The sequence below is a fragment of the Filicampus tigris genome, chromosome 6, assembly GCF_054856515.1.
Source record: "Filicampus tigris isolate MCC_2025a chromosome 6, RoL_Ftig_1.0, whole genome shotgun sequence".
Lineage (NCBI taxonomy): Eukaryota > Metazoa > Chordata > Actinopteri > Syngnathiformes > Syngnathidae > Filicampus > Filicampus tigris.
Genome location: NC_141222.1, coordinates 25,362,482 through 25,382,769, shown reverse-complemented (window position 1 = coordinate 25,382,769; position 20,288 = coordinate 25,362,482). Strand labels below are relative to the sequence as shown.

Here is a 20,288-nt window from a genome sequence, read left to right as displayed (position 1 = left end):
GGGTCTGGAACATGTGCCAGGATGAATGTGTCCTGTATTGTTTTTTTTTTTTTTTTTTAATCATGATGCTCACTGGGAATTTAGGGGGAGAAAAACACCTTTATTCTTCCAAATACAGTCACAGTTGCATCTGTAAAGGACAGTATAAAACCACAAGAAAAATATACAACAGAAGTTCAGCACCAAAGTTTTGGAGTGGGTTATTCCCCGCCCCAAAATGGGTCACCGCCCTAAAATGTGACCGGTGACATAAATACATGGGTAGTCAGGCACGCTATTTTTGTACAAAGATGCAGTAAAAAATTTTTTTTTAAATCTCACTGCATAAAGGGGAGGGACAAACTTTCATCCAAGATTAGTGTTAAGTCATCATTCATATATCTTGGAGGAAAAGCACAGTGGGCCTCGCTAGTCTCTGAAGGTCTCATGCTGCAAATGGAAAACAAAATGAACAGGAACGTAAAAAAACCAACATCTCTCGACTGCATTTAAACAGGATATAATGCTTGAACATTCAAACTAAACACTTAATGCTATGACTACAAATTAAAAAATATATTTTTCTGATTTAGTTTGGAATCGAAAACTCATGTTCAGGGAAGAGCATAGTGAACTAACATTAAGAAATTGTGAAACTCGTGTTCAAAATGGAGTGCACTAGTTGATTTTGTCTCAACAGGTTGCCATTGAAACGTCAACATTAGCTACAAGTTGAACGACATCAACATGAGCAACTGCTCCAGGCAGCATTATTCTACTCCAGTGATTCTCAACCAGTGTGCCATGAGAAATCTTCAGGTATGCCGTGGAAAATTACCTGATGTCAATTATTTTGACCAAAAAAAACCAAACATTTTGAAGGTTAACTTTATCCATGCCAACCATGTATGCTAACAGGCAGAACTTTGAAATGCTCTTAAAGTTACATAATCAACATTTTTATATACTTTCTGTGAATCATTTTGCTAAGTGGTGTGTCGTGAATTTTTTTCCGATGTGCCTTGGCTCAAAGGTTGAGAAACGCCGTTCTCCTGAACACTGGCATTGAAAAAGGAGCTCACGACATTCAGGCAGCGCATCTCCCTTTCCTTTAAAATAATTTTAGTCAGCCTAGGAAATTTAGTTCCAATTCCAATGCCCATCTCTAGCCTAGTTACCTTGCATGGCTATATGGCGACAACTCAAGTGACATCTCAGGCCATCATGTACATCCATCCGTCAGTAATAAAATAATGACTATATACTGATAGAAAAAAAACATCTGGGTTTGTATTGCACCGCATAGGATTCTCTACTTGTACAGTAGGTGTTGGTAGTGGAACATGGGATGTGCAAAATATGGGGGAGGAATCTGAAAAGCGGGATCCCAAATCGCAAAGGGGATAGTGCAAGAAGTGCATCTGACGCTGGCAGTGTCCCATTTGTGACAGTAAATGCTCTGGGTGAAAAAGACAAAATAAACACTTCATCATAACAACCAAAAAAAAAGTCTATGCAAGGGAGGAAAAAAAAAGACTGCATGATGCCAATTTCTTCATCAAGTATGTTTGTGCTAATTTTGTTTTGATGGCAAAACCTACAAATCACAGGGGAATTGACCACAATTCCTCAGTCCCAAGTTGTGACCTGGCATCAAAATGTAGATAAAAGCTTTAGAGCAGGGGTCTTCAGTCCTGTTCCCCGAGAGCCGGTGTCCTACCTGTTTTCCATCTGTCCCTGCTGCAACACACACCTGATTCAAATGATCAGGATCGTTATCCAGCCTCTGCAGACCTTTGGTGAATATCTGTAGCAGGGAGAGATGGAAAACAGGCAGGACACCGGCCCTCGAGGAACAGGATTGAAGCCTCCCGGTTTAGAGTCTATACGATACTATCAATGGATCTCAAATGCCGCCCCCCCCCCCAAAAAAAAAGCTAGCAATAATAACTTTGAAAATCACATGACATTTTCTAGCTATTGTGGCTGAGATTTATTTCACTATTTAAAATGTATTTGCTGAGTTTCACGGGGAAGTGATGGAGAGGTATTTCTAGGGGCGGAGAGTGCCGTCTTAATGCGGTCCACCTTTGTCTTACTGACAGCTCTTCAGACAAGGCATGTTTTTTATCAAAGAACAGGCTATTTTCAAAACGTCAAATCTCCTCTACATATAAAAATAGTGCAACATCAAGCTTTTCTTAAGTTAGACTGCTACATAATTGCTGAGGGAAAGACTGAACCGTAGTGCAACGGTCAGTCCACGCGGTCAGCTCAGTGTCCAAAGGCACCACAAAACGTCACAGTCCGGTTCCCACGAAGGACGGAGGCCTTGTGCGTCATCTAGCTTCCTGCCAAAGAAACACAATTCCAGATGATTTTGCTTGGCTTAGAATCACAGTTGCGTGGAGTGGGATTCAGTGAAGGAAGAAAGATAGTTACCAAGCACAAAGTCGCACCACCTTGGCCCACTTAAGCCCTTCATCCGCGATTGTCGCAACTTTTTTGCTGGTGGCGGGTCAGCGGACACAAAGCCGGGGCATTTCCCCGTCTGCCTCCCCAAAGGCATTTCATCCAGCTTCTGGAGCGATTCACAAGCGGAATCAGTCAGTTTTGTCGACGCAGCCATGCCGTTTGCGTGCCCTTTTCTTTTCACAGCTTTAACGACTTCTACCAGTTGTCTGTTCTTTCTAGCTATCACAAATGCAGAGGCTGACTTATCCAGTGTCACTGTACAAGAGTCCCACTCCTCTGCTGATATGTTGTCCGGAGAGTTGATCTTTTTCAAAAATACCCGGCATTCCTTCAGGGTCTCAGGACTCCAGGCTTTAGAAGAGATGTTCTGCTCTTTTGCTGTACCCACAGGCTCCTTGGATTGGGCTTTAGAACTGTTCTCTGAACCTTCAGAAAACTCGTTTTTAACTGATTTCAATGCTTCCAGTTTTGGTTTAAGTCCTATTGCCACTTCTGGCCCACAGGCAGTCACTTGTATGTTTCTTTCCTTCTTTGAACACTTCCTTTCTTCTTGGGTCAGGAAGCGTCTCCTTGCCCGAAGAAGTGTGGCCTGGTATTTGCCAAAGCGATGCCGCCACCTACTTCCTCGGCTGAGGTTACCCCTTTTATTCTTGTCCATCACGAGTCGCTGCCTAATGTTATGAATTGATTGAGCTTCCCTCAATTTCTTCAACCTTTTTTGAGCCTTTTCATGTTGGGCGGGGCTCTTTGGCAATGTTTTGGCAAACTTCTTGAGATGTCTGCGAAGTCGTTCTGCCTGCGGACTTTGGCACTTGACACCTTGTTTGTTGACAGAGCGAGGGAAGTGCATAACTTCATAACGATTGCGAGAGCTTGTCCTCTTGACAATAGCCAGTGAGTGCGTCTCTGTAGTCTCCATAAACCAGGAGCCGAGTTGCCGCATGCTACGGGATCTGGGTTCAATAGGAGGGCAGTTGAACAGTGTTTGAACCACCGAAGAACGGTTGGACTTGGCGACAGATGATCCAGTTCCTTCAGTGTCTACTTTGACTTGGAGGTCTAGCCTCTGGTTCTCCACAGCGTCTGAGACCCAGGTATCTGACATGAACTGAATGCGTCTGGAAAGCTCTTGGTTCAAGTTTTCTTGTTCAGCCGATGCTGCCCACCAGCGAAGTGTCTCCTTCGGAGCAAAGATAGAGTCTAAAGAAACACCCGCGACTCGAGCGAGATCCTGAGAGATGTTCTTCCTCTCCTGTTCGCAACGGTGCCTTTTCACCGCCGTATGTTCGACTCTCTTCTCTTTTTCTTGTTTCCTTTTATTGCAGGCCTTGTTCAGCAGAAGTTGTTTGGAGCGCCGTAACAGAGCATTACTGTGACTGTATGTTCGAGTTGTGGAGGTGGCAACGGCGTGCAAAAAATAGATTGAGGGCTTGCTCACTCTTTTTGAATGTCGCACAGCGAAAGGCTGATTGAGTACTTTGTTGCTATTTTTAGTCTCGGATTGTCTTTGTTCCTCCGGTTGTAAGTTTTCGCTAACAGATTGACAACTAACTGTCTTGGACTCTTTGGCACTTTGAAACTCTGGCAGGAGTGCTTTCTTGTTCTTTTGTGTATCGGGAGCATCCTTCTCAATCAAAATTTTACGTTGCTTTGGTGACACTGTGGTTACAGTGACCGAGATGCCGGAGATTTTCACTTTTGCTGGTCTCCCTGGTTTCCTGGAGGGTAATCCTTTCTCTCTTTTCTGGCATTTAATCTTACTGGTAGGGTGCTGTGCAGCCTCTTTGACAGGGTTGGCATAATGTAACACCTCAGGGAATTCTGCTGCACCAATTTTGGGATGACCTGTGTTGGTTTTTGAGTTGTGTTTTCCACTCAAGTCGTTTTTAAGACCTACTGCTCGACATGCATCTTGGAATTCCGTTTGAAGCTGGTCAAAGCTCTCAGAAACCATCCGTTTGTTTCTCCTTGAGCGGCCGTAGACAACCGTTATTTTTAGGTTCTTGTTGACTTTCTCCTCTGTGTCTGCAGATACATTTGCCGTGCTTGTCCCTGTTGCTGCGTGTTCAGGCTTCTGTTTGCGTGGTCGACCAATTGGTCTCTTCACTTTTTGCTCCAGATGTGGCCCTAGCTTCTTTGGCCGGCCAGGGCGTCTTTTCAGGGGAGTGATTTCATGGAATGATTGCAAGTCGCCCGGTGATCGGCTCACCGTTCCGAATGGATTCTTAGGTGGAGTAACTTCACCTGATCTTTTCGACCCTATTTTGGGGGAGGTAGACTTAGGTGAAGGAGTGCGTTTTCCAGGTGTTGACTTGGGGGATGAGGAGAGGGACTTTGCTGGTGATGAACCTGGCTTCAATGGAGCAGAAGCTGACGAAGAACCTGACTTAAGTGGTGAAGAATCAGACTCTGGTGATGAGGAAAACAACTTGACGGGTGACGAACCCAATCTTGGAGGAGTAGCAGACCTAGGTGTTGAGAAAGGTTGCTTGGCTGGTGAAGAACCGGACTTGAGTCGCTGTGAAGGAGAAGACTTTGTTGAGGGCCCTGCAGATTTAAAAGAAGAGGTAGTGGATTTGTGGTTAGGCCTGATGTGTGGGCTGGCACATTCAGTCATCTGGCTTTGCTTCTTGTCGGGTGTCCCTGCCCAGGAAGACTCTTTGCATGGGTCAAAGGGTACCTCTGTTTGTGCATTTGAGCCAGACCTTACCGACTTAAGACTATATACAATACCTTCTTTATCTTTTACTGGTGATACAAACATTAACCTAATTGGGCTTGTGTACTGGACTGGAGAGGTACAACAATTGTGAGCACAGGTAGCAGACCTGGTAGTAACCCCGACATTTTGGTACTGGAGCCTTCTTGATGCAGTATTTTCGCCTGATAGTCTTTTGGGATATGGTTGTGTTTCTTCTAAAGGTTCGGCAGTGGACGTAGTCTTTTTGCCTGATGGAGTTTGTCGCACCTTCTGATTTTGCTCTTCTGACTCTGTACGAGATGAACTGTGTCCTCTACTGATTGACGTAAATGTGTCTGGGAGATAAGATGTTTTGGTTTTTGATTCAAGATGAGCATCATTACCATCTACATTTTTTAATAAGGCATCTGCGGTGGTCGCTGTGAAAACATTTTTATTATTAGTTCTCTGGTTGAATATACTTTCAGAGAAACAAGCTGCAAAGAACGTCTTCCTGGTTTCTGTGACATACGAGGAGAATCGTTGCGGAGGGACAATGTTTCTCCGTGCCCTCCTTGACTCATTGGAGGGGGATTTTTGACCTGGATGACCGTCTGCAATGCTAGCGTGGTTTCGATCTTCAACCGGTCCATTATCATTCTCATCGGTGCCGCAGCCTTTACCTGATGGGACATTTTCAAGGATCATGGCATCATTTATTGCACTAACCTTGTCCGTTTGGCAAGGTCTCTCGCACGGAGTTCTCACTTGCTCATTGTCATCCTGAGAACATTGGTTGCAAAAAATGTTTTGCGGGTCATGGGACATTGTTTGATTTCGGTCTTTTTCATCTAACGATATTTCTCTTTCCTTCATTCCCTCTGTTTCATCCTCTTTCACTTCATTCATGTGACTTTCAGGAGTGATAATATTCAGCAGTACCCCCGTAACTCTTTGATAGTCCATATTTAACTCCGTTTCTCTTTCCTCTTCTGGCATCACGTTTGAGTCCACCAAAGTGCTACATGTGTTTACAGCACCGTGACCATCGTTTGATTGTGCTCTCTTTGCATGCGATGACTTTCTCCTGCTGTATGGCACGTTGAACATCGCAAGCTCTCGTTTGATTTGCAAGCTTTGCCTTCGAGTCGTAGCACCGTCAGCGGGTGTCGCCAAAGCAGCAAGCACTTCCTGGCGACGGCGCAAGCGTGTATTAGGTGACTTGGGATCTTTGTTATCATGGCGATTGAACAGCTCACTGAGGTTATAGTCGCTGGCACTGCGTGTATGAAGCACAGTGGTGATAATTTCAGTCAGAAGGGCATCAGCAGGAAGTTTCAAGTTCTGGCTGCTTGGGGAGGACTCTAGCGGCTCCCGTTCAGAGACATCAATGGGCGACGAGGGCAGAGCCGGGTCCTTCTCTGGAGGTCCGATGGTATCAAGTTTCTCACTGAAGCGGTTCACAACATCCTGCAGTAAAGTCCCATTTGGGTTCTTCTCGGCTTGACTATTTCTTGGAGTCGAAGACTCAACCTCTACTGTTTTTGCTGCATCTACAGTTGCCTCCTGGCACCTTCCTGGATGATCTTTAACCATGTGGGCAACTTCCTCCTCTTGGTTATGGTGGAGCAGGGAAGGTGGCATGTCATTGGTTAACTTATCAATATCTGAGGGGATGGGAGAAAGGGGTGGAGGAGAAGGGCTCTGCTCTCTATTCAGGACAGGAGGAGGGGGCTCACAATCTGTTGTTTTCTTCAGCTGGGTCACACAGGTGTGTTTTGTGACACATAAATGAGAGTGGGGATGTTGCTTACGGTGGACTGAAGGGCAAGGACCAAATGAACACCTTGAGTTGTTGATGTGTTCTGCAGGCAAATCTTGGCTAGAAGTACAGTGGAGCCGCTTAAGGCAAACCAAAGTGGAACTATGTATCTTACAACTCTGCATGCAGCTGCTGTTTAGGTCCAAAGGAGCTAGACTTTTGCAGCTTTTTAAAGGTAAGGCTCCAGGACGGCACGCTGTGCTTCCACAGCCTTGATGAGCACAATCGGACGAAGAGCATAGTGAACCGCCGTTAAGGGCTACGCACTCATTCAGGACATCATCACCTGCCTGTAATCCAGAATGACAGCCATGAGTTTCTGTTGGAGCGTGTTCGTGGGCGGGGGAAAAGAGCAATTTTTCCTTGTGTGCCAACTTCAGCATCTGGTAGAGTAAGGAACAATGTGCTGGGCAGAGAGAGCTAAGGACAACATCCAGTGCAGATTGCTGACGGCACGTCCGCTGTTCTAAATCTCCCAATTCTTCTTTATCTGACGTAGATGGGCAGCTAGGGGTAAAATACAAAGGAATGAGTTAGTACTCATGTTTTGGCTGAGTCAAATTTGGAATAACATAATTGTACAGAGTACCTATAAAGCAGGCCTGCACAATACATTTGAATATCGTCAACGTGCAATAAATTCATCTGGAATTGGATGCATTCATCTGACTTTGACCAATAACTTCATTCGATAAGAGAAGAGAACATTTCTTTCATTAGATAATAAAGGTGTCATTTCTTTAGGTACATGTTAAATATTGCAATAATAGCGATGACGCAATATTCAAGACGCATATTGCATGTTTTTCCAATATCGTGCAGACCTACTATAAAGTCAGACTATAATTGAATGTTTTTATTAGCGCCGGACCGAGAAGGATTTTTTTTTTTTTTAGGCTGATGCCGATTCCCATTTGGAAGAATAACATTTCGGCCTATTAATTAAAAAAATGACTAAATGAACCTCTTTTTTGGTCTCCTAATGCTTACAACAACAAAGATATGAATTAGTTGCAAATGATTTGACTGCTTTATAATAATGTGTCCTTGAGTTTATGTTTAACTTGACAAAAGAGGAAAAACCTGCCTTTTGGGGTAGGGGTTGGCTGCTGATTTCAAAGGAGCGAACATCAGCCAATAAAATGGTCCGGCTGATGAATTACTTCATTACTAATTACAATTAAACATTTACTTCACATGTATATTCTTTTCAGCCTCTAGGATCAGATCATAAATCTCAAACATGCAACTACTTTCTTTCCTCCTTATCAGCTTTTCATTTAGTTTTCACAAACCAGTTTTTAACAAACATCAATACATTCTAGCAAAAATATAAATGCATGTTCCCACATTTAACTGCTCTTGATGAAAACACAAAAAAAGATGAAAAACACAAGTCCTGATCCTTTGTCAAAGCCACCGGACAATTAGCTGCACGCAGGTATGAACGGCCCGCAAATGCATCACAAGATGACCAGTTTGGCTACCAAATTGAAAAGGTCAAAATGATGACAAGCTGGCGTTTTGTTGAGAGCTGTTTTATTGAGTTGCAGAAGGCAAATGAACATTCTGCTAAACACAGCAGGAATGATTGTAGAAACGCTCAAACCTCTTTTCTTTTGTACAGCACTTTCACCAACAATATTTACAATTAAAAAAAAAAAACTAAAGTCAACAGTTAAATCAGGTCATGATAATAATTTCACATTAAACAACACAAACAATAACAGGTTTGAAATGTGATGCCATTTCCAAAATCTTAGGTTGAGTTCAAATCCAGACCGTGTCAGTGTTGGACTAGTCTAAATTCGATACAGCACTTTAAGATGCCTGCTTGAGGTATGATGCCATTGTTACATTACCGGTATATATACACACACACACACTGGTATATATTTTTATCCTTCATGGATACAGAGATTTAATTAAGATTAATAATGGCGCTATAGTAAAGTGTATAGTGAAATCAACAGAAACCGTGAGAGAATTATGTAGTCAATGGCATGGTAGCAGCTCCAGTCCTTCACAAATGAAGCTCTTTACCGTAACAAACATGTAGCATACTGGACTTGCAAGAGGTCCATTTCTTCCAAAAATGGTTACATTCTAGAGTTCATTTTCGATTTTATACTACTCACTCAATAATCACTAAATCACAACATTCATGGGTGTCGTTTTGGGGATTAAATTAAACACAGCGGGTTCACATTTAAAAGCATTCATGCAATTTTCGCAATACACATTTTAACATTAAATTGAAGTGCTTCATAACAAATCAACAAAGACAACGAGCAAAATAGTCAAACTCGGCTTTGAAAAACAAATAAATTAATATGCATCACACATTATAGGTTTCCAGAGACATGATTTGAATAACTCAAAGTGCAATAACACTTATGCATAAATGGCAGAATTCTGTTATGATTCTAATATTCACCAGCAGGGAAGGGGGAAATAATTAAGATGGCGATCTTAAATATACTGCAATTAAATCTGAATACATACTGCAATTAATCACTCAGCTGTCTGTTTCTCAAGAGGTGCTTAGGCTTTTTTTTTTCTTCTTTTTTTCTTTACAAACAAAGTTGTTGATGTAGTAGCAAGCAACATTGCGAAAAAAAAAAAAAAAGACATCTTGTTGTGGTATGGCGTAGTCACATCCACTGATGTTTACGAAAGATCAAGAACATTCGGAAGTGGAGATAATCGGTATCAGAGTATATCATCTGGTCAGGCTTAACTTCTAATTTAAAGCACATAAAAAGATAAGACGAATGTAAACCTACAAAAACAAGGCAGATCTGTAAATGCCACAGTGGCCAATAAAACCATCCCAAATGTAGAATGGGTCAAAGATGGGATTAAATGCACACCTTTTGTTCCTTGAGACACATACGCCTTGACGGTGGTGAATACAAATCTGACACTGGGCTGTAGGAAACTGAAGTTCAGAGGTATACGCGGCAATGAGGTTCGATAGAGAGGCGTGCAGGCTGACGTCACAGCAAATAAGATATTTAGAAACAGCTTGTTGTTGGTAACCCTGAACTGAACTGCTGCTTTGGTATTTGCGCTGTTGCCGTCGGACATCGGTCCGTCTCAACGACAGACGAGACGAGGAAAGACAACAGCAACCGTTTCGGTGAGTGAAACCGTTTGCGAGACGGAAAGAAGCCCCCCCCCCCCCCCCCCTTACATCGAGTCAAGCCACCGTCACGATGCCGGCCGTCGCCACAATCAAACATCACACACAAAGTCACTTTGTCTTCGCATGCCGTCCCCCGACTAAACCGGGCGCGCTTTCATGGGACAAACGGTCCCGTAAAATTAAGACATTCCAAGCAGCAGTCACGAATGAGGTTGTCGAGTAATGCAGCTACGGTAGCGACATTAGTAAATATCTGAGGTCATCAAACATTTTCAACGATACACGTACACAATAACATAGTACTCAAGCTTATCAGTGCACATTTGAAAACATGCTACACAAATGCATTCCCACTACAAAGAGGAAAAAAAACTTTTAAGGACAACACATGGCTTTTTTTTTTTCTTTTTTTTTTTTTTTACGCTATTCTTTTCAACAAAAAACGCACATTCAAATAGTTATCACAGTAGTTAACAATATACAATCTTCCTGTTTGCAGAGGTGTATAACAATAATTACAATGAGGGTTTATTGTTATGATGGCTCTAAGTCACTTCAATGGCCTTGGTCAGATACCCAGAGAGATAGAAAGCTGCAAATGACAATCATCATTGCTTCATTAACGAGGAGCTTGAAGAATTAAGTCAAAACCTGAAGAACCTATTTTCCTAACAGCTAACTGACACTGGAGTCATCTTTTTTTCCTTTTACTGCCACTGCGTTTCTGTCATTTGATCCTGGGAAATCTCAGGTCATCGTGCCGTAAGCAAATCAAGATCTAGATCAGCATTTCAAGTGACTGCACACGATTTCCGCAAGTCCCAGATCATCAAAATACACGTCAGAACTAAAAACCAATCATCCATTCTACTCCATCATCAATGACTTTTTGCAAATTGTCTTCCAAGATGAAATTCATCCCCACGGAATAAAAATCCTCGGACTATATTGAAAACACCAGGCCCTCTGGAGAAATTCCCCATCACAATCAAAAGTCCAGGACCAAATCGCAGAAACACAGCAGACGGTACGACTATCAAAAACAGACTCGCAGTTTAACCTGAATAATATCATGATATATTTGTAAAGGCATGTGTTGTGTTTTAACAAGATCCCAAGAAAACATTAATCTTGTAAGAGGTGGTGGCTTCAAGAGTTGAGGAGTTCTGGATGTGTTTCTTTGTCTAGAACATCTTTGCAGCAGCGGGCGAGGCAAGTGTCCCTGAGTTGGTGGAACCGGGCGAGAAAAAGCTGGCAGATTTCTTCTTGGGAGGATTTTTCAGTGTTCCGGTGCGCTCTTTGACTTTGTATTCCAGTGTGCTGTGGGGTACCCCGTAAACTCCTTGGGCCTTGGACACGCTCATGCGGCCGGCCGTCACCATGGTGATGGCTTCCTCCATCAGTTCGTGGTCATACTGGCGGTACCTTCCGCGCTTCTTCCTCGGTTGCTTGTCTTTGTCCCGGCGGTCCGCCCCCTCCTCGGAATCATCCAATGAGGAGCTGCGCTGCGCCAGGCGAAGAGGTGACCGGTTGGCACTTCCTGCGCAGCCGCGTGCCAGGAAAGGCGATCTGAGTTTGAAGAAAGACAAAGGTCTGGCAGTGGTTGTCAACGAATTGGCAGCGCCTTCCGTTGGTGAGGTACGGCGGTTTTCGCTCGTGCTGTGAACCTCTCCTGGGGCTAACCTGCTGAGATTGGACATGGGACGGACCTGAGGGATACGAAGGGGGGCGGCGGCGGCGGCCTCCGGACTGGGAGTGGGGCTCGGAGAGGGCTGGAGAGCATCCCTGAGCTGGGGAAAAGAGTGGGGTAGGGTCCTCTGTAGACCACTGGGCTGATAAAAGGAGAGGGAGGACGGCGGGAAAGTGAGCTCTCCATTCTCCTGCGCATCTCCAATTTCAGCCCGCTCGGCCCACGCCGCCACCTTCTGCAGGACCAGGCGGGCTTCGCCGCCGAGCGTCGATGACGCCGTGCCGTAGGGTGCCATTTCCTCCCTGAAATCTCCGTGGCTTTGCGACGGCGGGTGCAGCGCTCCCGGCCGTCCTTCCGACCAGTCTTCCAGGCCTTGCCTCAGGGTGTGAAGGGGAATTCCGTATAGCAATGCAGCACGCTGCTCTTGCAGCCTTCCTGAGCGTATGTCCTTCAAGGCCTTGGACAGCAGCCCCTCAGACAGCTCCAAACTCCTCTCAATGTACTCCTTCTGCCTGAGCTGCCTCCTAGGGATGGGAGGACCAAACAGCAGGGTCAGGATGGAGGTGATGGAGAGGGTGTGATTTGGGCATAGGGGAGAAGGGGGTCCACTCCTTTATGCCTTGTTGGTAACATCACTGCCTGCTATTGCATGCCTCTGTCTGGACCGTCGCGCACACTGCAGTTTTGTTATCCTTCGGTGACAGTCTTATGTACACGTTAAGTGGAGTAATCAGATTCATAGAAGGATTGGTTGAAAAGGAAATGAATTCATGATAGGATATTGGAACGCAAGTCTCATCGGTGTACAATCCTGGGCTTTTGGCATTTGTTCAAATGCGGTGCCAATGTTGTGACGTTACCGCTCAAGAGATAGAAGAGTCAACCCCACGGAAGCAAAATCCAAGGAGACGAGCATAAATTCAACGAGCCACCGTACAGCCAAACAAAGATGGTGCGTTACCACCCAACAACCGACTCGCGGCCATTCTTGCCGCACCGCCATAACGAACAGGAGAAAAATTGGCATTGTCGCGAATGGTTTTGGAGAGGACATTTTTAGAAATCAACAAAATACCGTTATGTCAACTCAAGTGTATTTACTATAATGTGATAGCACAGCTTGCACTGGTTTTTCAACACAATACCAACAATTTAGTACAAATAAGGAGTATGATCTGTAATAAACTTCTTACCCTGACGCTTTAACGTTCGATGACAATGTTGACGAAGTTGTTGAGCTGGCACTGTTCTTTTTGGAGAGGTCGAGCACACCATCTGCTATGATGTCAAAAGGCACATAATTCAAAATTAAAAAAAAAAAAAAAAAAAAACATCCCCGGAATCACATCTTAAATTTTGATTTTTAAAGATTGCCACTAACCTGTATCAGATTCCCTTTCTGTTTCTTCCGGAGTTCGGCTTACGGTCAGGTCCAAGGGGGCATCTGATGTTTCAGAAAAAGGCGAAGAGGTCCTTGTTGTAACGTCTATTGTGGTGGTGTGGAGTAGGCACTTGGATGCATACTCCATGGCGAACTGATGGATCATCTTCTTCATCAGCTCCTCTGCAATCCGAGGAATATTGGCATCAGAGCACGGAGACGCATCTGAAAAAGAGAATGAAAATGCGGACTGTTAAATTAAATGTTGTCCGGTGTTAAATGTTGTCTGAAATGCAAAATTTCAGACGTCCAACTGCTGTCATGCGAGACTTGTGAAGGAAATGAAATGTATGTACTGGTAATCTCACACACAAGTATGACAAATAATGATGATAAAATATTGCTTAGAATGTTGCCCAAACAGTTCATACAATTTTGACAGCCTGACGACAATACATCAAATTGCATTATTTACTTCATGGTTTTTTACCTCCCCCAAAACTGGAGTTACAAAAATCCTTCCAAGTTCTTTGATATTTTCTCTTTTATATTAAATGCCATGTCAGCACCATTATCTGGTCTTACCTCGGTAGTTCCAAAGGATACAAAAAAGTCCAAAGGCACCTACTGTATATAAACTAAAATTTGCCTAATTTATTTCTCAAGCTATTGAATGAGAAGCTGTGTTCAAACTTGTGACTGGTCAAACTCACCTTTTTTGTGGAACACAGCTTGAAGGAACTTGTGAGCTGTGTGGCTGCTCTCAGAGATGGTTGGAGCTTGACATGGAGAGAAATCAGAAGGGGAGGAGAGGGGTGATGTGGTTGTAGGCGCTAGATCCTGTTTGAAAAAAAAGAAAAAAAAAGTGGAAAATGTTGACAGCGCACGACTTGGCTAATATGTTATGAACAAGACTCTCCAATCTAGTTCTTACACCGAGTTTGTCCAGAGGAAGGTTGCAGAATGAGCAGTGAGAGCAGTTTGCCTCCAGAGACCAGTCAACCACCTCGTCAGGTTCACAGTCTGAAAAAAACAACAATAAAAAAGTAATTAAAAATGGTCAAGTGCTGTATCCAACCATCTAGCAGCGGTTCTCAACCTTTTTCAAACCACCGCACATATTTACAGTACATTAGAAAATCCTCTGTGCACATCACCAAACGAAAATGTCACAAAAACTATATATACTCGAATGATGAGCTCTGCTGAATTTCCTGACAAATGTTAGGTAATTATTTACTTTCAGACGTCTCGTGGACGAGCCGGTAATTCTTCTGCCTGTCACCATACATCACTGGCATTGATAGATGAACAAAGATGTATTACTCTTACTCTATTACTCTTTTAGTAAATAAATAATTTTCTGACTAATTACGTAAAATTAGGTAATTTCCTGACACAAATACAACAAATAGCGTTAGATAGAAGAAAATCATGTTTGGCAAAGAACCCACCATCGAATAAGTTAAGGTCTCTTGTCAGCATTGGACCGTATATTCCCTCCAGGATGCTTTCAAACCCTGCAAAATAAGAAAAAAAGAAAAAACAGGGTGTACTCTTTTTTTCTTTTCTTATTTGATAATCTGGTGCAACTCTGGTAGTTTTCAGTTAGAGGTAAACAATGTAGCAATGTCTTCATCAATACAATTATTACCGTCTTAGAAATGTCACATATTTATTCTTAAACATACACTACGAAAACGGCTAACAGATGATGGACATGCGATGCAACGTTGCCAGCTTCCGTTTTTTTCTACAACTTCTTAAAAACGCCACAAGCCCAGGACAACTACTGAAATATATTGCATTCTCGTGGACAGAGTATATTTTATCTGCTTTAATCTCAGCCATAATCCCCTCCCCCAAACTGCCTTAATATTAGCAGGGTGTTCGCAATTCTAATTTTCATATGCACAATGCCTCGAGTATCAGTTACATACAGCTATTGGCATATTTCACGCCACACCTTTATGCTACGTGTGTATTGCTCCTTCAAATAAATTAGCAGATCGAAAACAAGTTGTGTTGAGGGCAACACAAAGAGAATGTGTCAACTAGCCAGCTGGTACATCCTAGCCTGTCAGTTTAGGCTGACCACTTATGGAGTTGGCGCTAGCTTGCTAGCTAGCCACCTAGCTAGCCAGCTAGTTCCTAGCTACCGAATAACATAGCCGGGTGGAGCAAACCTCTTAATGTCGGACCAGCGCTCCGTGCGGCGTATTGATTTTTTAGAAGAAACTCAACAACACAAGGATCATACCGACGCAGTGGATCAGCTTGTGTCGCCAAGAGTCAAGTTCCCGCCGAAAGCCCTTTCTTTCTGCCGTGCACTTGGAGCACGGCACAGCCGCCATTCTGCGTCCTTCCCCCCTCTCTCTCTCTCCGTCTTTACGTCGATTGAGTTAGAAAAAAGAAGTGGACGAAGCCTCCGGGACCGAAAAGGCAAGCTCGGGAGTGAGGTAGGTGGCTTCTGCTTACAGCTGCATTCTTACACATTGCCACGTGGAGGAGACAGTCACAAGGCGTTTGGTCCAGGTGGCAGGGTGCCGAACTTGTTTTCATCGAGTTATGGTTGCCCTCAGCGGGCTAATGAATGAAAGAATAAATACATAACGTGGGAGCCCCAAGGCAAACACAATCACGGGGCCTCATCTTACTGCACTGATAAAAGATGCTGTTCCTCCATGTCGCGTTTGTCCCCCCCCTTGCCTTGTAAAACTTCAGGATCTCAGTTAATGGAAATCTCAACTGCGGTTGACTTTTTTCTCTCATCCTGTCATTTTTTTTAGGTGTCTTGTCATCCACTGAGGTTGAATGTGGAGATACGGTAAATGTCAAGACGAGGAGACGAAGGCAAGTCATGTCTCTTAACTCTCCACACAAAACGGACTGTTTTCGCAGAAAGCTTCTCTCTTTCGTACTTTCATATAATCCATTTGAACCCAGAAACATGTCATTTCCTTCCCCTCCCTTAATGTACATGTTCCCCGCGACTGTCTCTCCCTTATGGGCCACCATAACGTGCCAATTTGGGAAAAGTAAAAAAAGTGGTCAGAAAAATTAATACTCAAGTAAAGCACAGATAGCCTACTGAAAAAATATATGTTTGTGTTAAAATATTTGCCCATGTGCCCAACAATCAGACCTCTCTGTATGAGGTATTGACATGTATTTTTCATTATATTAAATGAGTATTTTCTGTTATGTGTGTGAGTTCAGCTCTGGTTTGGACATGACTCAAACAGCTGTGTAAGCCTAACCTTCAAAGTGCGGGGGTCAGGGGTCATCCTAAAAGGGGCCCAGAGATCAGTGGACCTCCTCCTATACTGCCTTGTTTAGGCCGATTTGTCGACTTGCTGCCTCTGCTGTCGGTTAAATTTGTGGAACACCAAGTATAGAGAGCATTATTTTTAGAAAAGACCAGATGTGGCTGTAAGTCACACACACCATACAAGTCACAAGTCTCATGTCTTAACTTTCAAAAGCAATGTTTCAAGCAAGTCCCAAGTTACTGTGGCAAAAATCAAGCAATTCAATTAGAGTACCCATTAATTTCAAGTAAGTCGAGTCAAGTTATCACTTGGGTTAAGCAAGTTGTCAGTCAAGTCATACAATCTTGCCCAGCCACAATATTGCAGTGCGATACTGTGTATGTCCTCTCCCAAACAACCACATGGTGGCAGCAGAGTACTTGAGGTGCACATAGGTTGTATTGCTATCAAATACAGCAAGAGGAGAAAGAAAATTGTTTGTCACTTTGGTCAATTAGGCTTGAAACATGTTCGCCCAACACCAGCCAGGTAGATTTAAAAAAAAGTTACATGGAGGAAACAGCCAGGGAAAGGTGCATTAAAGAGCACGAGTTGTGGAAGTTTGTCTTGTGAGTGGGCTACTTCTCACAAGGGCGTAGAGAGGCCTTGCTGTGGAGATGGTGATGAACAATGGCAGTGCTGAGAAGTGAGAACCATGCTCGCGATGTACCCTGTGCAAAGAGGGAGGAGGGGGTATCATTGGCTAAACGTGCATATTTTCATATACATTATTGTGGCAAGACAACAGTAAAGGGACAGCTATATAGTGCCATGGTGGTGGTCCATCTTGCATCTGCTGCAGCCCAGACGGATATTTAACACCTTACCACCACCATAACTCATTGCAAAACTCTACTTAAAAGTCGGGTGCAAGTTGGGTGCAAGGGCAATGTGAGTGCGTGTACTCGCGCACACATGGATCTTGTTATGTAGTTTAAAAGTAGAAAAACAGAAGCAATGCATTTAAATTTTCCTCATTTTCATAGCATGGTCAAATCAGATCGCTCAACCCTCATTCAAATTTGTTCATATTTCATTAGGGTAACAGATAAGCGAGACCTGGGCTACACCCAGGCCAGGGCTGGTTGCAAGGCAGTGGCAGGGCACCGACTGGATCAGTACTTAGTAGGCAAGTAACCACTCACACTCACACGTACCCCCCCAAGTACAACTTAGAGCATTCAGTGAACCTAACACGAATGTTTTTTTTTTTTTTTTTTATGTGGGAGGAAGCTCGAATATCCAGAGAAACCCATGCAAGCACAGAAAGAACATGAAAACTCTACACAGAAAGGCCGGAGCCGAGTCTTGAACCCTGAACCTCAGACACGCTAACCACTAGTCACTGTGCTACCCATAAAAGTCATATATTTCTCACAAGATATGCAAAAAACGTCATCACAGATGTTGATGCTTGAAGTTTTTTTGGGTAGCTTTTGTAGGACATACTGGTTTTTAGGTTCCACTGTCATCCAACAAGAAGTAAATAATCACGACTGCTCTCTTTACAGGGTTAATCGTCTCAACATGAATAACCTAATGATCCAAACATCTATCTTATTTAGCTCAGTAGATTGCTGTTTGTCAGCACCTTTCAACAATCATTTCTGGGGCTCTAACAGGCTTGCTGCTTGAAGCCTGTCAGGAATGGGTGTTTAATTTAATTCCATTTACAGGTGCATTCCATTGAATTTTCAGATGATTAGAACCAGATCTCCCTATACCATAAAAAGAAACACCTCTCACATTTAATCTAAACAGGATTTAGTGGCATTAGTACTGTTTTTATTGCCCAATTTACCATTTAAAATGGCTCCAAATGAAGCCCATGACTGTGACACATTTCTATGTGTCTTATTCTGCTTTGAATTAGTGTTTCTTTTGTTTTGTTTTTAAGTTTATAGGCACCTTGTTGATATACACTTTTATATGATGTGTTCACCCCCTCTGCCATGCATCCAAATAATTGTTCCAGCTCAATGTAATTCTCCGTGGTGCTTAGGAAGCGGCAGGGATCATTTTTAATCAGATGCAGCAAGAGAAATTTGAAAAATGAGGCAGTAAAGTGAAAGCTCAGGATTAACGCAAGGGTTTGGCTTTATTTTTTTTTTTTTCTTTCATAAAAAGGTGTCGATCGAGGACATTTGATGGATTATCTATGCTATTTATGCAAATACTTAGAACCAGTGTGTTTAATCGTTTGTAAATCTAGTGAATCAAAATGAGCTTTTTACTGGAGTGTAACCTCAGTCGCGGCGCACTGAGAGAGTCCAAGGTCTCATTGTGCTTTTGGCAAGTGAATCCTTCGGAGTTGCGTCTCTGACATGATGCAGACGCCCCCTTCACCCTTTGAGCTGGGCCCTTTAAATGAGGTTTACAAAAAGGACTTATTTCACTCAGTTGGAAAGTTTGGCACTCATTTTAAGAAGCAAACGAAGGGGAGAGCAACATGGAAAAAAAAAAGGAATATTGGATATATGAATATAATGAAATGATTACATGAGTGTTTTTTTTTTTGATGAGTGTAGAATACAGTACAATAAGATCTTGGGGATTACTGTAATTGTTGAATTTTGGCCATAGCGTAAATACCCTTTTATTATCAATCCATCCATTATCCGAACCGCTTATATTATGTTTGGATTTTAATGTAAAACTACTGTTTTTTTTTCTCTTGTTGCCAACCATACAAAACTAGCATAAGAAGGGGCAGTCAAGTGAGGAAAACATGAATGTAAATTTTGCCTAAGCGCCTGAACAAAGACAATGCATGTACTGACGTCTTGAGTAGTACACTGCTGTACGGAGACACGGCAATGCGCTGTTGGTCTGAAGGTCTCATAACTTCAGCTGCGTCAAGCTGTTTTCTACTGACCCCCTTCCCTCTCGCTCTCTTAAGCTATCTGTCTTTTGTGAATCTGGACAGTCTGAAGGTAAGCCGGGGGGCTCAGGCTGACGTGTGTTCTGGACGTTAATGGTGAAAAGGAGCTCGGGGGGCTTAGGAGGCACAGGGGGACTATGGAGGATTATCATTATTTCTACACACAATAATGCACTTGACTGTGATCTCTTACACACACACACACACACACGTAGTCGTACCACGCAGGAAGGTGTTGAAGGCACGTTGTATCACTATGGAGGTGAGTCATTTTAAGTAAGGGTGCATGGGGAAAGACCACTTTGTCCCTTGGGGGCATGGGGGGAGGGAGGGACGGGGAGAAATAGCCAAACTGAAAACACATGAAAGGTCAAGTGCACTCAGTAGCCAAGTCCAATAAAACCACGTTGCCGGGTGTCTGTTTAACTTACTGTTTTCTTTTATTAAAGGGGGGGGATTCAACCCAAACACATTTTTTTTCAAGAATATGGTCCCAGCAGGCCCACAAGTTGAAACACGGCATTCTGATGAATATTGCGTTTGTGGAATGTGAGTTAAGCAGCAAAATCCACCCCATATTAGCCATTTCAGGGGGCGGCCATTTTGTCATTTCTGTCGACTGAAAATGACATCACAACTGCTCGGGGCTCAGGTAACGACCAATCACAGCTCAGCTTCAGAAAACAGGTCAGCCGTGATTGGCCGTTACCTGAGCCCTGAGCAGCTGTGTTGTCATTTTCAGTCGACAGAAGACAAAATGGCCGCCCCCACAGATAGCTAAAAACAGGTCGATTAACTCTTATTTCACAAATGCAATATTTATCACAATGCCTTCTTTCAACTAGTGGGCTTGCATAGAACATAGTCTTGCAAAAAATATGTCTGGATTGACTTCCACTTTAGGTGTACTTTTTATCAAAC

General features: G+C 43.3%; 1 protein-coding gene and 1 long non-coding RNA gene across 7 annotated transcripts; one reads left to right on the top strand and one right to left on the bottom strand.

Annotated features, from left to right (window-relative positions):
• Nucleotides 1–94: 94 nt before the first annotated feature.
• lcorl (ligand dependent nuclear receptor corepressor-like) lies at nt 95–15,737 on the bottom strand. Of its 6 annotated transcripts, none has more exons than XM_086033827.1 (8): nt 15,654–15,737; nt 14,630–14,695; nt 14,110–14,198; nt 13,889–14,015; nt 13,176–13,400; nt 12,988–13,072; nt 2,422–7,463; nt 95–2,330 (listed from the first exon to the last, which is right to left on the bottom strand). In XM_086033827.1, exons 2-8 carry the CDS (start codon nt 14,658–14,660, stop codon nt 2,323–2,325), a joined length of 5,607 nt encoding a protein of 1,868 aa, XP_085889953.1. In that variant the 5' UTR covers nt 14,661–14,695; nt 15,654–15,737; the 3' UTR covers nt 95–2,322. The 6 variants fall into 6 exon arrangements, with proteins under 6 accessions (XP_085889953.1, XP_085889951.1, XP_085889952.1 ...); XM_086033825.1 differs by lacking the exon at nt 15,654–15,737 and adding an exon at nt 15,436–15,640; XM_086033826.1 differs by lacking the exon at nt 15,654–15,737 and adding an exon at nt 15,436–15,640 and having other exon boundaries at nt 12,988–13,069.
• On the top strand, nt 14,813–19,852 carry LOC147146412 (uncharacterized). Its single transcript, XR_015087181.1, has 4 exons — nt 14,813–15,634; nt 15,965–16,028; nt 17,527–17,611; nt 17,716–19,852. It is a non-coding gene; the product is annotated as an uncharacterized LOC147146412 (long non-coding RNA).
• Nucleotides 19,853–20,288: the final 436 nt, after the last annotated feature.